The 18,671-nt window shown below is 36.1% G+C and overlaps 1 protein-coding gene across 1 annotated transcript in view; it reads right to left on the minus strand.

The window, feature by feature from the left end:
• Window positions 1-18,671, minus strand: part of LOC128617653 (uncharacterized) — a 48,369-nt gene that overhangs the window by 9,446 nt on the left and 20,252 nt on the right. The window contains exons 14-25 of the mRNA XM_053640769.1: window positions 17,967-18,129; window positions 17,034-17,302; window positions 16,457-16,602; window positions 15,705-15,969; window positions 15,306-15,387; window positions 8,834-8,936; window positions 8,591-8,724; window positions 7,807-7,938; window positions 5,149-5,222; window positions 3,248-3,268; window positions 1,092-1,254; window positions 168-436 (exon numbers count right to left, since the gene is read on the minus strand). Coding sequence (XP_053496744.1) covers window positions 168-436; window positions 1,092-1,254; window positions 3,248-3,268; window positions 5,149-5,222; window positions 7,807-7,938; window positions 8,591-8,724; window positions 8,834-8,936; window positions 15,306-15,387; window positions 15,705-15,969; window positions 16,457-16,602; window positions 17,034-17,302; window positions 17,967-18,129 — 1,821 coding nt within the window. The remainder of the gene's footprint in view (window positions 1-167; window positions 437-1,091; window positions 1,255-3,247; window positions 3,269-5,148; window positions 5,223-7,806; window positions 7,939-8,590; window positions 8,725-8,833; window positions 8,937-15,305; window positions 15,388-15,704; window positions 15,970-16,456; window positions 16,603-17,033; window positions 17,303-17,966; window positions 18,130-18,671) is intronic.

The following is an 18,671-nucleotide window of genomic DNA, read 5'->3' on the forward strand; positions in this document are numbered from 1 at the left end:
TCAGAAACTTTGACCATACCAGCACAAAAGTTACCAGGTTGACCAGCTTGATTTTCAGTGGATAAGAATATTTTACATTCCAAAGCAAGGAATGGTTAATTTCTTTACAGATTTTTTTTTCCATATCAACTTGATATATAGAATTAAACAACTTAAACAGTACTCACCGCTAGAACCAATTCTACCCCATCCTGTGACCCAGGCATTAGTACCACCAGGAAAAGAACTGCTGCTTGCTGCGAGGCACACCGGCATGACATAATCATTGAATGTCACTGAAGAGGAGAGCTGGACCAGCGCTATGTCATTGTCATTGGTGGTTTGGTCATACCCTTGGTTTATGATAATGTTACTAGTGCTTCTTTCCTGCATATTAACATTAGTCCCCTCCAGACTTTGCATTCCTAGTAAGATTGTGATAGAATCTGCAGCAAAGCTGAAAATGAAAGGGAGAGATATTGAGACTGTCAAACAATTTATTCTCACACTTACAGTTAGTGCAAAATGCAGTGGCTAGACTCCTGACTGGCACTAGGAAGTACGCAGGCATTTCTCCTTCCCTGCACTGGCACCCAGTTAAATACGGGGCTCCATATAAAGTACTTTTAATGGGTTTTTTAAAGGTTTACACGGATTGGCACCAGAATATATTACTGATCTTCTACAACTATTTCAATCGCCTAGACTTTTAAGATCCACACAGAGTTCTTTTAAGTGTCCCAAAGTCACAATGGAAATCTAAAGCCTCGTGGCCCATATTAGATCTTGTGATGAAACTGAATCTTTTAAATCGCTGTTGAAGACTCATCTTTACTCTGCTGCATCTAACTGTCCTTAAATTTATTGTATTTGGTGTTCATGTGATTATTGTAAATATAAAACATAAGGAAATAAGGGATGGCGAGTTGACCAAAGTGCTTTACACTCCCAGAGTTACAATACGTGCACATTTAACCAAATACAATATAACAGTAATGACCTACTTCCATTAAACCATGGGACATCTTATGTGTTGTACACTATGACAATGCAAATATCTACATTATTATTTTGTGGTTATTTTAGACTCTCAATCATAACTCCCTATATACCTTTGGAAACAGTGAGCAGCTGATAAGACCCAATTCTGATTGATCAGGCTGCCACCACAGAAATGGCTGCCACTTGTCTGAAAGCTGACCTGCCAAGGCCAGGACCCAGGAGCAGCATTTTCACCACCCACAATCTTGGTGTTCAGTGGAGGCCGACCACACACTGGTAGAAAAGAGGGAGGTCACAGAACACACATCTTTATTCTACCTGCAATCTTACTGTTAAGAACAGCATCCACTTATATAAGAAATATTATTTTAAAAATATTTTTAGGCCACTGATATTAGTGGCTATTACATGCTTTCAGGCTTTTATAAGCATCATCTTGGGGTACTCCTACAGATACCAAATTGTAAATGGTAAATAGCGCACTTATATAGCGCTTTTATCCAAAGCACTTTACACTGATTCTCATTCACCCATTCACACACACACTCACACACCAGTGGTAGCAGATGCAAGGCGCTAACTTGCCATCGGGAGCAACTTGGGGTTCAGTGTCTTGCCCAAGGACACTTCGGCATGTGGAGTCATGCGGGCCAGGAATCAAACCGCCAACCCTACGATTAGTGGACAACCCGCTCTACCACCTGAGCCACAGCTGCAAATTGTATAGTCATTTTTACACTGCAGATATTTTTTGTCGTGTTTTCAAGTGGCTGTCTGTCCTTATCTATTAGGTTCAGATTTCAGCTGCTCCTAAAGCTGGCATGACTTTGCTCTCCCTTATTTCCGTCTCTGCTTGTATGGCACCAGCGTCATGGTTTTGTTTTTTGTTTACAGTTCTTTCCTGATATAGTCTCCACCTACAGTATCGGTCTGTGTGCCTAGTTTGTATTCAGTCCTTTGTGCTTATACTGCATACCCAACTGAGTTTATCCCATTCACGTTATTACTACACCATATTTGTTTTCCTCATTCCAAGCTTCCACAGTTCTCCCCAGTTTTTCTGGTTTTGACGTTTGTCTGTTTCCCTAATCTGGAACACCTTCTATGTGTAACTGTGATTTCTGTAACCTATACATACATTACCAAATATACACCTTCTGTATGTTAAAACAATAAATGTAACATGTTGATGTAATAAAAATGTTCTATTCTTTTTTTGTATTATTATTCTGTTTGTCATTCCTAATTTGCTCCAGGAGTTATGATCACAAAACTCATTGCTTTTGAATGGAAGTTTATGGATTTTACACAGCAACATTGCCAATGTGAATTTCCAGTCTTAGCTTCTCTGCACTCATGGAAAAAAAATCTCATAATGTACAGTTCATGTGTGATTATGTGATATGTAACAGTTCATGTGTGAAGATATTATGCCCTGAAATTGCACAAGTGAATTCAAGTAAACATATATGTAACACCATGTGAATAATATATGAAATGTAAAAATCATGTGAAAAATCAAACCCGTTCCCTACATATAAAATAATAATAATAATAATAATAATAATAATAATAAATTAACATGTGAAAAAGAAACTAAATAAATCATATGGGGATAAAAATTACATGTGAAAAATAAATCGTGGGGAAAAATTTAATGTGAAAAATATTTAACTATGTGAGGGAAATGAGGGGAAAAAATAATTGAACATAAGTGAAAATACATGAATAATGTGCAACCAACCTCAATGTGAAAATATAAGAATCAAATGGGGAAAAATTACATGATCATTACAGTTGCACATACTGTTTATGTTTGTATGGAAATTCCTCTTTGGTAGTCACAATAATGTATGGCCCCTTTTGTAAATCTGTACATATGATTCACACACAGAGTTTCTTCTTTAACACTATTAGACTAAATAGATGAACACTGACATGGAGTTAAAACACCAACAATGGCATGAGTGTTAAATTAACACTGATCACTGAGAACTATATAAACACTATAAAAGTATATAAACACTTACACTAGTGAATTTGCTGTGCATGTAAAATCACTGACAAAACACTGAAATATGCACTTGTTTATTCATGAAATTAATTTCAAGTTTAACCACCACTTTGTTGTGTCTAATGTTCTAAAAAATAATATGCTTTTGTCACCATTATTTTACAAGCATACCGTGTGTGTGTGAGAGAGAGTGTGTGTGTGTTTGTGTGTGTGTGTGTGTGTGTGTGTGTGTGTTTTGAATCAAGAACTTACCATCTAGCTGGGAGAGTGAGCCTAATGGAAAAGGAAGAGACAAGCACAATGTTTAGTGCTCCATCAAACAATGTCAGAGTTTTACCACTGTATATTCATATTCTGTATTTCTGTATGGAGTGTTTTCTGTAAAAACGCTGCAAATATGGACTCATTCATTCATGAAATAAATTTCAAGAAAAACACCAAGTTGAAGTTTGTGTTCACCTGACACCACCTGATCATCAATATCACAAATAGGTAAATGCCTAACCTCTGTTCTAAAAATAAAATGCTTTTGTCACCGTTATTTTTGCCTAACACAAGCATACTGTGTGTGTGTGTGTGTGTGTGTGTGTGTGTGTGTGTGTGTGTGTGTGTGTAACATCTGAGGATGTTATTGCTCCAGCCAAGACAATAAAATGAGTAAAAATTAATATCACTATAATTTTGAACATGACATCACATTAATTTTTAACATGCTAATATAAAACAAAAGACCTAGTTCATGACAGTAGATAAACCAGCTTGATTTAAAACTGCCTAGGACAGTTTGTACAAATTATATAGTTCAATGTCACTGACAAAAAATAGTGTAAATTTAAAACAAATCTTCAAAGCTAATTTTGTAGATTATCAACTGCAAAATTTGAGTGAAACAAATAATTTTAATTAGAGTACAATTACAATTCTAGTCAAATTGTATAAGCAACTACTTGCCTTTCAATTTATATATTAAAAACTTATTATACAAAAGTCGATAATAGTGAATATACAGATTACAGATATTCAGATACGGAGAATAACAAATATACTGAGAGAAAAAACACATCAGTTCACAGTGGGTACAGCGAGTAAACATACTTTACAATGTAAATATTCCAACAGCTCCAAGGCTAATATAGATGAGTAAAGAAGTGCCTTAATTCAGTGCTCAGTGCTTCCAAAGTACTTGAATTCAACAGTAATAGTTCAATCAAAACACTACAGGATGAAATGACAATTCTGGAAATTCTCCCCCCCTAATTTACCTTATGGTAGGATAATTATATCTTTAACATGTATTCTCTTAAACTGTAGTAATAAAAATATCAAAACAGAAAAATGTTCATTTCACTGTTATTGTCTATGTGTGCCAACTGTATTAGCTGAAACTGAAGAAAGCTTAAGCCTCACAAACTTCATATCATGTTACAATCACATCATGTGACATATCCAGGAAAAGCTTGTTTCCTGATATCTCACTTTAAATGTCATTATGACATACACAATTTCCTTTATACACCTTATAAGCTGCACTAACTAGAAAATTCCAGAAACTGGAAAAGCATTTAGATAAGATAAACTTTATTGATCTGCATTAATCCATGCTGTATTTTGAAAACTGTTTTCCTCAAGATATTTTTTTTATCTATGACCAGCATTAATGACGTTTTTCATGTTCATTCCTGTCCCTATTTAAAAGGATATGAAAAGGATATAAATCTATTTTTGGATTTATGTTTTTATACTGAAAATGTCATAAAACAGTTCATGTTCTTTTCTTGATTAAACAATAAATAAATAATTTTCCAGCAAACAGTTCTGTAACATTTTTTTTCTCTTGAGAGCATCTTCATGGTAAAATAAATATTTTAATTCTAACAACAAACATCAAAAGACTAGATGTATTAGATTAGCTTTAGATGTATTAGATTAGGTATGCCTATTTATACGTATTTAATTAGAAGAAACCTCCTTAGTATAAATAAATGTAAATTTTTGTTTTAACACAAAAGAAACCGTATAAGAGTCTCAGCAACCAACTAACAATTCTGATATCTATTGTTTAAAAAAAAAATTACCCTATTCTTCTTTAGTGTTTTACCTTAAATGTAATATATTAAAAATATCATCAGAACGAGCAATTCTTTTACACCAACCTCTAGCATTAAGGAGTAGAGCACATAGACCACACACAATTTTCCACAAATAGATATCCATGATCTTGTGTCTCCTCTGGTTTTAGGCCGTCTTCCATCTCTTGATGTCTTGTGTGTCTACATACGATGTTAGAAACGTCGTCAATGCTGTATTCAAAACACATGTAAACTGTAACCTGCCCAACTTGCACCACCTGTTTACATTTCCTCACAAGAGATTAATTCCCACACCGATCTAGAAATAGGTCCCTGTACAACTTGTAATTACTAGGTAAAACTGATTTGAGATCAACATTGAAGAATAACATACCAAACAAACAATGAAATATATATAGTTGAGGTCAAAAGTTTACATACACCTAGGCTAATGACATTCAAACTCAATTTCGTATAACACCACACATTTAATTTTACCATACATTTCCTGTGTTAAGTCAATTAAGGTATCTACTTTATTTAACAGACAGGTTTATTTCAGCTTTTATTTACCATATCAGATTTTCAGTGGGAGAAAAATTTACATACACTTTAAGCAGTATTTTACATTTACATTACATTTATGACATTTGGCTACTGGTTCAGTAGGTCATGCACTAAGAATACTATCAGTCTAAAAAACTCTGCTGGGAAGGAAACACACAGACAACACAAATTTTGTTTTTTAAATAAAGTACTAATTTAAGCATGGTACTTGGTGATATATTTGAGTTATTATATCCTACTTGGCAGCTTGAACCAATCTGGCCAACAAGGCGTTTCCATCCACAGAACTGTCTTGCAACAGTCATGTCTAGTGACTCCATTTCCCAGAAAGCACCACAAACTACAAACATGGCCGACAACTACAACTCCCAAAAACACACAGACACGGCACCTTCTCCTGAGAACTAATCACACACACCTGTTCCCAATCACACTGACAATCTCTCCACACTGCTTAAGAGACGCTCACAAGGAATGAAGTATTATGAAGTATTAATAGTGAAGTATTATGTTCAGTTGATGTTATCGCTGTTGGTTGCCAAGCTATGAGTGCATGGCGTTAGTCTGGTTTTGACTTTGTTTTTTTCTCTCGACTTTGATTCTCTGCCTTGCCAGTTCTATATTGTTTGCATGATTATTTGACATTAACTTGTTTGTTTTTTTATTTTTGCTCAACCCTTTACATTTGTTGTTTGATTAATCTGCCGTACCTGTAGTGATTGTGATTGCTACTGGTCTGACCTGAATTTTTTTTTTCTTTCTTGCAAATTCTTTTCAAAACATCTAAGGTATTTGTCTTTTTTTAGTCTGGGCCATTTTTCAACTCTTTGTGCAAGTATCTGCACCAAACTTATGTTTTATATTGTATCTTTTTTTAAAAAAAAAATTTTTTTTGAAAATTCCTCAATAAAAATGTGATTTGCTATTAATCACTCATTCATGTGTTGTCTGTATTATAGCACAGTGAACAGCTAGAATGACAACAGACAGTTATTTAGGCAGGTCTCAAGATGAATTTGCTGAATACTCCAGGGAATTACAGGAAAAAAGAACTAAATTTAGTAAAAATTCTTCAAATGTTATAAGGGAAAAAAATGAAAGTTGTTATAGTTTTTGGCCATAGTTCAAGATGTGGTCTGGAGTTTTGTTAGCAGTAGATTCATTGCTGAGATAAACACCCTCACGTAATGTCTTTGCATTTGCCAGCACATTACAGGAGACCAGTTTTCCACTGATCCCTTTTGTTCAGGTCTCAAGATGATGTGAGCCAAATTTTGACACAATTTGGAGCAGGAGTAGCAAAAATGGACTTTAGACATAAGCATGTTATTGTAACTTTTGAACAGTATGTGGCACTGGCACACAATTTGTTGCATAGCCTCAGGTCATGGTCCTGAAGATGCCTTGCAAAGTTGTTGCTGAGATTCAGCCTCACTTCCTGTTTGGTGGCTTCGCTGTCAGATTCATTGGCCCATTATGAACAAACTATGAGATTTAGTCTGAAGATGATGTGTGCCAAATCATTAAATTTGTTAATTTGTAGGAGGAGTAGCAAAAAAAAATCCAAGGATGGCAGAAAATCTCAGTAGGCAGAAATCATAGGGTGTGTTGAACTCATCTCGATCCAGGGCTTTTAAATTTTAGACACACAGTTCAAAAAGTTATGACCATAAACATGCTTACAAATTAGGCCCAAATTGGACCCGATGGTGGCACTAGATCATTGGCAGCACTTGACCCAAATTTGGTCAGATATTCCTTAGACCCACCCCAATTAGGGTGCCAAATTTCACAACTTTTTACCAGATGGTTCTGTGAGCTGCCATAGGCACCCTAGCCAGAACAAGATGAAGAAGAAGAAGAAGAAAAAGAAGAGGTAGAATAACAATAGTGTACCTATGCACCTTTGGTGATTATGTTTAATTTATTTAGATTTTTTAAATTAAGCCTGAATTGTAAATTTGAAATTAAAAGTTCCTGTCACATTACATCCAATCTTGCATTTGTACATACTGTCTTCACAGACCTGTCACTAGTAAGATCCTCAAGCATGGGAAAGGATTTGAGATGAAACTTGACATATACTGGTTACTTTAAATATTTTCCAAATATTTTCCTTTGAAATGATATGGTCTGGATCAGGTCAGACATGCCCACACATTCAAATGCACTCACCCACGGAGCTCATAGACGATACAAAGGCGTCCGCGGAGGTAAAAGTGGGTCTTCATGAAGACGATGTTGTAACTGTCATTTCTGTCCTTCTTCCTCAAATAATTGAGGATTTCCACCTCTTCCCTGTAAGTTCTGAATGGAGACCAAATCAAATTAATTCTACAACAGCACACTGAAAAATTCCCTTACAGTAAAGGATAAACTGTTAGTTCTTTTCTCAGAGGCTTGGACTTTCATCCAAATGAGTGTATACATGTTTCAAAAGCAGTATTGATCTTCATCAATTTCATATTTGATGATAAAAAAGAAATATAAACAATGTACAATATTAGTACATTAGATTAAGGATCTTATAGGGGGAATATGACAGGGGCAGTCCACTTTTAAGATCCATATATGTGATCAGCAGTGAAGAATTTCCTCAGTGGTCTAAACCCTCCTCATTCATCATTCTAACATGAGAAGACAGAGAGTTGTTTCCTATTTGCAATTACAAATTTCCATACTTCTTTTTCTCATATTAGGAGTTTTCTCAAAGTCTAGTATTTTCTTTTTTTCCTTTTTAACAATTTGCCTGTCAACACTGTCTCTCTAAGAAAATTAATGGCTTATTAACTCTCATTAGTAATTGCATGTAATTATAGGACTGGGACAATTTGTAAATAAATCTCAGTGCTCAATCTACACTAAACAGCTTTAATAATGTAAACCAATGTTTCTTCTGTTCCCCATGTAGTAATACCATATAATAAGACATAAAAAAAGTAGACTGTAATACTATTACCCCATGTCTTGAATGATTTTAACAGCCACCATCTCATTGGTCTTGTGATCCAGACACTTAGAAACCGGTCCAAAGGATCCTTTTCCAAGCAGTTCCAACACCTCATAGCGGTAAGCTATGTGATCAGGGGGAACCTGCAAAGACACGACCCAAAACCAGTCAATTTTAATGATGTTTCACTGATAAAACAAAACAATAATTACTGAAATATCCATCAGGCCAAAAGAACAGATTGACTGTTACCTGTATGTTGTTGCCATTCAATTCACCCTTGCCCAGGTACCAGAGCTTAGAGTATTCCCTGATCTCTTTCAGTTCAAAATCAGTCAACTTGTCCCCAAAATACCTGACCACATTTGGAATACACAGGAGTGGCATTAATGCAAATCATGATTGTAAATCAGTGGCCATTTTTAGTATGTCATTACTGGTCATATATATATATATATATATATATATATATACTGGTTATATATATATATATATATATATATATATATATATATATATATATATATATATATATATATAATTTTGAGACTGGAGAAATCATTATAAGTTGTATTTTTTTTGGAAACCACTTGAAGCATTCATTGTGTAGAACTATATCAATTACTTTTGTTTGATTTGTTCATTGCAAACAGCTGAAAGTCTCTACATTTTGTCAATAAATCTGATTTGCAATGGGGGTTGAATACTTTTGATTGCAACTGTATATGTATGTCATACAGTGAAGTCTATTTCATTTTACATTTAATTGCTTTATTCAATTTCTGTAGTATTTTGTACTTGAATACTGATAGACCTACCTGAGAAAATGTATCGCTATCGTGAGGTAAGATTGTAGTCATATCGCACACCCCTAAATATTAGCATTTGGTGATTCCAGTCTTGAATTACACAAAAAATGTGAAAGGAACTTCTTAATGTAGTAAATATCATAACCCCTGCTGATTAGGATTTTTATTATTTTAGGAATTAAAATGAAAAAAGGTACAAGAACAGAGCTGTGTTCAGAAATTAGATTGTTGTCATTCATAGACAGATTAAAAGCAGTAATAAAGCATGAAGCTTGATGTTATGGCATGCTGCTAAATGTAATTCTACTCTGTACTCTCTCTCTCCGCCTATTTAACTGTGGGCGAGGCATCAAATCATTGAAATGTCAAACTGGAGGACACAATATAGTGTAATACAACAACAAAACCGGTTCGTTTGTATTTTCATACAATATAATAAAAGTTCTACACATACCTCTATATCCCTTTTTTCAAACCTTGCTTGAAATGTAATATATGATATATTCAATGTAATATTCATCAGAACCAGCACTTCCTTTACACCTACCTGTAGCATTAAGGAGTACAGCACATACAACACACATGACTTTCGACAAATTAATTTCCATGATGCTGTGTCTCCTTTGGTTTCAGGTAGTTTTCTGTCTCCTGGTGTCCTGTGTCTCTAAATGTATTAGACTTTTACTTCTTCTTATATTCCAAGCACATGTAAACTGTAACCTTCCCTACCTGCACAACCTGCTTTTATACACTCACGAGGGATTGCTTCCCACACTGATCTAGAACTAGCTCCCCTTACCCACATCTTTAACTTATAATCACTAGGTGAAGGCAAAACTGACCTGAGTTCACCAAACAATATACCAAACAAACAATCAAACAGATATCTTTCAGGGAGCACTTCCTTACTGAATTCCTTTTAAGCTGCTTTATGAAACAATTTGTAGTACAACTCATTTAATAAATAAATTTGAACTGAAATGAATCAGAGAGGCAGTTTACATGAATGAATACATTTATATAATTATCTCTATATATGTTCCTGATGTTGGAATACAAACACTCTTGCCAGAACAGTCTGATTTATATGTTAAACAGAATATAAGTAACAAGTGATGTAAGGTTGTTTCAAGCAGAAGTTTGTATGACCGTAACGTTTATATCAACCACTAGAGAGCGCTCGTGTCCTGAGAGTTCTTTTTCAAAGACACGTTTTTTTTCTGCTCTCTCTCGTTAGAAAGCTGTGTAATACATGTACTACCATGTGTCACAATGTTTAAGTAAATTAATTTAAGTTCCATTTAAATGATTGTCCGTCATCACTTCTCAGAACAACGCTTGAGTCACATCTCCAATAAATTATTTTATTTGTGGTCATTCTAATTTTTGAATAGCAGATAGTGTGGAAGTATGTGTTGGAATTCTGTACATGCCTTCTACTGAACTTTGGTGTAATGTGTATCTCTCTAGGTATGTCTCTAGGCGACTAACAATCTGGGTATGTCCCGCCACAGACCTAAAAGGTTTCTCCAAATTTGTCACTGATCTAAGACATTAATCTTTTCTCTGTACAATGATGATCATCATCATGTACAATGATGATCATCATCATGTACATTTCATATTTTGTCTCATTCTGTATTGGTGCTTGGAGAGAGAGAGAGAGAGAGAGAGAGAGAGAGAGAGAGAGAGAGAGAGAGAGAGAGACTTTTTGACTTTTTACAATCTTTATTTAGCAAAAGTCACACTATACACATTAAAGGCAAGGTGACTCAATAGAGAGAGAGAGAGAGAGAGAGAGAGAGAGATTTGCCTTCTCAAAGCTTCTGAAACTGACTTTCTGAAGAGCTGCAATGATAAATACAGCTCACAATATTTCACTGTGCCACCTGCCCCACCCATGTGCTGAGACGGAAAGAGTATCAGTGACGGAGTTCACTTATAACAGTGAATATAGTTAGAACAAGTTAACAATGAACGTTGTATTCATAACCTGCAACATTAGCATTTTAGTTGAACTGTTTCTTTAGTACAAAATTGCTTAATTCATACTAAACAAAATAACACCAGTTACTGCATCAACCATTTTGATGGCCATGAGTCTCTTGAACCAGAAACTTGGCAGTAAATGTTTAATTACATCAAATGATATTCCAGAGATAAAATGTAATTTTATAATAATCAAGTGTAGAAAATTCTAATTAAATTTTGGGTGGCACAATCCATTTCAGATTCAGGTCTTCGTGTTCAGATTAAACTTTACAAAACACTACATTACTGGCTCAAAGACTGAAGTGATGGCAGTCAAATCTGCTCTCCTTTGCTTTTCTAAAGTCCCTGCATGTAGCATTTTGGAAATTTAATTCTGAATTTGAAATTGATTGTGCCAACAAAAACTTTCTAGACCCGATTAATATCAAATTCAGACTGTAGTGACACATTTCTCCTTCCATTCTTTTTCACCCTTCCTACCTTCCAGAAGTGGTGAGATTAACTTACTTACCGTCTTGTATGTACACATAGTGTGAACTAAGTGTACATATAAGTGAACTGTGTGAACTACACATAGTTGTGAGCAAAGTCACAAACTTATGTATGACACTATATTTGCAGTAAATACCACTGTCAATCAGCCAGTTTTTCCTTGGTTAGCACTGGTTTCTGAAAGACAAGAAATACTGGAGGTGTTAGTGCTACTGTAGGGCATATAGTTAGCAGTGAGGAATGCTCTGCAGGTTTGCCTTCATGGAATGCTCCATGGTCGATCAATTGGTTTAGAAAATTGGGTAATATCATTGAGCAGAAACCCCACATTGAAGTCACTTCAGAGTTGTCCAGGAGAGAGTATCCAGGCTGAATGAAGAAGATTTCAGCTGAGCACATCCCATTACATCTTCATTTGCAAACAAGAGCAGCAGAAAACAAACAATGTCATACAGCTACCAGCAGCTGGAGCCAGTGGAGCAGAGTTTCTTGATCAGATTTAGATACCTGCTGTCAGTGGCTGTTTACATGCACATCACATTCCGATTAAGGTCTATATTCGGGTTGCAGCCATATTCTGAATACAATGTTTATATGATTTATATGATACGGGAATCAGAATATTCCTGTTTACATAATAGATGTAAGTGTGCCTGAGTTGCCATTCCTAAATACCTAACCTACAGGTAAGCATCTGTTACAACCCACAATTCCTTGCAAACTGAGTATGCGCATATATCTCCTTTCAGTGGATTTTCTGAAGAACGTGTCTACATGCAACAAATTTCAGATTAAATCTAGCATATTCCAGGGCTGGGAACCAGAATTTGGGGAATCAGAATATTGTCATAATCTGAATCGGGCGATCAGATCGTGGTGTTAACATGACTCAATACTAATCAGAATATTGTCATAATCTGAATCTGGCGATCAGATTGGGGTGTTTACATGACTCAATACTAATCAGAATATTTCCAGATTCTGATTAATATCAGAATATTGATGTGCATGAAAACATAGCCACTGTTACACTTAGCCAACACAAAGCTTTTAAATTTTAATCTCTACTAAAGATTACTTTATTTCAAACAATATGTATTGTTTATTTATCCACTCCTCTTTAAATAAACCATTATATCAATTGTCTAACAGAAAACATCTACAGGATGTGTGTAATTTCTGTTCACATTGCAGGTAAAGATATTTCTGAAATGAACTTATTGGCTGGTCAACCAATTTATAATAGTGTAACCCTATCTTTCTGAAGCCATCACGGCGAATCCTACAGTCTCTTCGGCAGGGGCAACATAAATAAATAAGATACAGGTTACAATGATGATAAGTCACGTTTCTTTCTTTAAATAAGAAGCATCGGCATAACAGAACGAACAGCAGCCTATATCTGCACGAACAGACCCTTAATCCGGGTTCTTTACCCTTTTCACTTTTTTTTCCCCAAAGGCTTGTAACCTGTGTTAAAGGGGCAGGAGAGCAAATAAAGTTTTAATTAATATACACAAATACTTCCCAAGACAAATGAAAATACATAACAAATCATTTGCAAATAGACCACAAGTGTTTCAATACATGTTTGCTCCTTGAATTAAAAAAATGAATAAATTACAAAAGAGTGAAATAAAATGATGAAAAAATAATGAATTAACTGTGATGTTACAATAGGCTAGTAAATGTATTGCATTTAGACATGACCTGTGTAGACTTCTAGACTCATCTGAATTTGATCTATATCCTATGATGAAACATTTCTCTGCTGACGGCAGTAGTCTTATGTGATTCCACCCCCATCTCCAGGGCATGAGGGCTCCTGAATGGTTTGATGAGTCGGAAATGTAAATTATGTAACTCGTATGCTATAGGCTTTGCAGTTACCAGATATGTACAAAACTAAACGGCTATTGGAAATTTTTGCACGACTCTTAGATAGCACTTTCCGCCACCATCATAACACCAGTTGTGGGAATACAGTTAGAGAAATGTAGAATCTTTGCCAAGATGCATTGAAGTTTCTCTCATGACTCATGGTGGCCCAATACATTTAATAAAATGCTTTATGTTGCTATTAATTTGCCAACCAATATGTGGTTTTTGCTTAAACAATATGTGGTTCTTGCCCTAATGCTCTTGTTGATGAATGAGCAAATCCCCACAGTTCCAAAATCTTGCAGAAAGACTTCCCATAAGAGGCGAGGTTATTACTATATAACAACAAAGGGGGACCAAATCTGGAACCTTTGTCCATTTAATGTATACAGCCATATATTCTTTTCATTGAAACACTAATTATTAATTGTGTTAATAAATTATGCTATTATTTTATTACTTTTGGGTGTCATGGTTTCCCCTTGAAGCAGCGTGCTCTAAGCGCGAATGCGCGAGCACCTACTTTTCCATTGTTGACAGTAGTGACATCGGGACACGTGTGTTTTGTTTATGTTTCTGTCATGTCTCCCTGTTCTGTCATTGGCTGGGATTTCACGTGTGTCTGTATTGCCCTCAGCTGCTAGCAGTTTAGACGCTGATCATGTCTACATATATACCGCGCGCCTCCCAGCACACAACGCGGAAGATTATCGTAGAGTTAGATTAGTTCGTTTAGTAGTCATAGTCACAGTCCATGATTAGAGTTAATTCACGCTGGATTATCCGCTCCCAGTTCCTCGTCATAGTTCATGTTTCTCGTTTTGTTTATCGACCCTGTTTTCCGTGACCACGACCTTGATTCATGTTTAACCCTGTGTATGCCTGTTTGCCGATCGCCTGACCTTCGCCTGTTTTGGATTACGTTTATGGATCACGTTTTGGATTTGTCTGCCTGTCTCTCTTTTAAAAAACAGTACTGTTCATACTGCACTTGCATCCGTCCTATCTCCGCTTCGTCATGATACGTGACATTGGGATGCAATTTTATTCTAATGTATAATGTAATAAACCACATGCAGTGTAATACCTCAGTACATTATGTACAAAAAAATGAAATAAATTATCAAAGTTTATTAAATCATGACTGTAGCACGCTTCACAGACAGGCAGGAGGCAGGAACCGGCTGAACATCAACATAAAGTTTAATAATAAAAAGAACTCAAACAGAACATAAACCACACAAACATAACTCAAACACAAAGCACACATGTGTCTCTCTCTTTCCCTTTGGCACTTCCAGATACTCTTTATCACTCTCTCACACTGATTAGATAATGACATGCATCCTCACAGCCTGGCCCCTCCCTCCTCCTTGGCACAATGTTATTTTACAATATTATCACATTAGGCTTTATTGTTAAGTTGCATAAATCTTTGCATTATGAACTGCTATTACAGTGGCTTGAATTGTTCAAGTACAGTGGCTGAAAAAAGTAACAACTGTAACACCTCAATAAAGGGATGATAAAAAAAAACAGCCATTTGTTACCAGGAGTGTGGGAAAGCATCATTCAGAGATCTCTGGATGATCTTCCGCTTTCCCATGTCATTCAGAACAATTTTAACTAAACCTGTGGTGAGCTTTGATTCGGACAGTGAAGAAAGCAATGCAGACAGCGGTTGCAAGAGAGCACCAGACTGGAGAAACAAGCAAGGGTTCCTCAGCAAGGATGCAGACTAACTAATGATCAGACAAGTCAGATGGTGTTTTGTGTCTTTGTTACACATGCAGTTAAACTGCATCTTTAAAATGTAGTTTTGTAGACTTTTTTGATTTTGTAGAAAGTTAAGTTGAGTGGATCTTTGTAAGGCATTGACAAAATACAGTAATATTAGCTCCTTCTGTTTCGCTTGGATGTTTAAATTGACTGATATCACTAGAAGTTGCAGAGGAGAAAGGGGATAATGGAGAAAGAAAGGATCAGACACAAGAGGTTGGGGAAGCCATTATTGCTACTATAGCCACTATTTGTGACTTTAACAAATCCTGGTCGATTGCTGCTGATCATGCTGTTAATCCAGTCTTGGTACTGAGACACTCTGGTGTACACACCAGGGAAATTAGGTAAAGCGCAACCATTACCAAAGCTCACAATCCCAGCCTGAACCCAGGTTCCATTGTCCTTGACTACCAGTGGACCTCCAGAATCCCCCTGCATGAACAAGAAGCTGTTAGCTACATGCTTGCTTTTTCTATTGTCTATGACACTGTAGTGTGAGCAGGAATATTACAACCCCAATTCCAAAAAAGTTGGGACGCTCTGTAAAATGGTGAACCTCTGCCCATCTTTACTTCTGAAAGACTCTGCCTATCTAAGATACTCTTTTTATACCCAGTCAAGTTACTGACCTGTTGCCAATTAACCTGCAGCTGTTTATTTTTAGTAACACTTACTTTTGCAGCCTTTTGTTGCCCCGTCCCAACTACTTTTGAGACATAAAATTCAAAATTACCTTATTTTTTCTTAAGATGATACATTTCTTCAGTTTAAACATTTGATATGTTTTCTATGTTCTATTGTGAACAACATATGGGTTTATGAGATTTGCAAATCATTGCATTCTGTCTTTATTTACATTTTACACAGCGTCCCAACTTTTCTGGAATTGGGGTTGTATGTCAGGTGTTAGATTCCTTACCTGGCATGAGTCTTTTCCTCCCTGAGCTAAGCCAGCACACATCATATTGTCTGTGATAGAACCAGTTCCATATCCATTTGCACAGTCACTGTTACTGACAATCGGCACCTCCACCTCCTGCAGGGTTCCAGGGGACGGCAAATTCACTGTGGAGATACATGATGCACTATTACCAAAATGCTTTCTTGTATCTGTACAATTTATAAACTATGTTGAAAAATCTAGCCTGATCAGCTACCACCCACCAAAACACAGAGCAATCTGGATACACTGGTATACCTGTACCTTTGCCAGCTAGTCAGTTATTTTCGGTTTCCTTGTTCCTTGACTAAATTAACCAGTAAATGTTAGAGATTTTAGTAGTGGTATTTTAGAAACTTATCTATGATGTTGCATTAGTAGCAGGAGTTCAGAAACTTTGAACATACCAGCACAAAAGTTACCAGGTTGACCAGCTTGATTTTCAGTGGGTAAGAATATTTTACATTCCAAAGCAAGGAATGGTTAATTTCTTTACAGATTTTTTTTTTCCATATCAACTTGATATATAGATTTAAACGACTTAAACAGTACTCACCGCTAGAACCAATTCTACCCCATCCTGTGACCCAGGCATTAGTACCACCAGGAAAAGGACTGCTGCTTGCTGCGAGGCACACCGGCATGACATAATCATTGAATGTCACTGAAGAGGAGAGCTGGACCAGCGCTATGTCATTGTCATTGGTGGTTTGGTCATACCCTTGGTTTATGATAATGTTACTAGTGCTTCTTTCCTGCATATTAACATTAGTCCCCTCCAGACTTTGCATTCCTAGTAAGATTGTGATAGAATCTGCAGCAAAGCTGAAAATGAAAGGGAGAGATATTGAGACTGTCAAACAATTTATTCTCACACTTACAGTTAGTGCAAAATGCAGTGGCTAGACTCCTGACTGGCACTAGGAAGTACGCAAGCATTTCTCCTTCCCTGCATTGGCTCCCAGTTAAATACGGGGCTCCATATAAAGTACTTTTAATGTTTTTTTTTTTTAAGGGTTTACACGGATTGGCACCAGAATATATTACTGATCTTCTACAACTATTTCAATCGCCTAGACTTTTAAGATCCACACAGAGTTCTTTTAAGAGTCCCAAAGTCACAATGGAAATCTAAAGCCTCGTGGCCCATATTAGATCTTGTGATGAAACTGAATCTTTTAAATCGCTGTTGAAGACTCATCTTTACTCTGCTGCATCTAACTGTCCTTAAATTTATTGTATTTGGTGTTCATCTGATTATTGTAAATATAAAACATAAGGAAATAAGGGATGGCGAGTTGACCAAAGTGCTTTACACTCCCAGAGTTACAATACATGCACATTTAACCAAATACAATATAACAGTAATAACCTACCGTACTTCCATTAAACCGTGGGACATCTTATGTGTTGTACACTCTGACAATGCAAATATCTACATTATTATTTTGTGGTTATTTTAGACTCTCAATCATAACTCCATATATACCTTTGGAAACAGTGAGCAGCTGATAAGACCCAATTCTGATTGATCAGGCTGCCACCACAGAAATGGCTGCCACTTGTCTGAAAGCTGACCTGCCAAGGCCAGGACCCAGGAGCAGCATTTTCACCACCCACAATCTTGGTGTTCAGTGGAGGCCGACCACACACTGGTAGAAAAGAGGGAGGTCACAAACGCACACATCTTTATTCTAACTGCAATCTTACTGTTTCTTAAGAACAACATCCACTTATATAAGAAATATTATTTTAAAAATATTTTTAGTCCACTGATATTAGTGGCCATTACATGCTTTCAGGCTTTTATAAGCATCATCTTGGGGTACTCCTACAGATACCAAATTGTGTAGTCATTTTTACACTGCAGATATTTTTGTCGTGTTTTCACGTGGCTGTTTGTCCTTATCTAAGAGGTTCAGATTTCAACTGCTCTTAAAGTTGTTTTTCTACATGTCACAGTTGGCATGACTTTGCTCTCCCTTATTTCCGTCTCTGCTTGTATGGCAACAGTGTCATGGTTTTGGTTTTTGCTTAGAGTTCTTTCCTGATATAATCTCCACCTACAGTATCGGTCTGTGTGCCTAGTTTGTATTCAGTCCTTTGTGCTTATACTGCATACCCAACTGAGTTTATCCCATTCACGTTATTACTACACCATATTTGTTTTCCTCATTCCAAGCTTCCACAGTTC

The sequence above is a fragment of the Ictalurus furcatus genome, chromosome 2 (genome assembly GCF_023375685.1).
Source record: "Ictalurus furcatus strain D&B chromosome 2, Billie_1.0, whole genome shotgun sequence".
Lineage (NCBI taxonomy): Eukaryota > Metazoa > Chordata > Actinopteri > Siluriformes > Ictaluridae > Ictalurus > Ictalurus furcatus.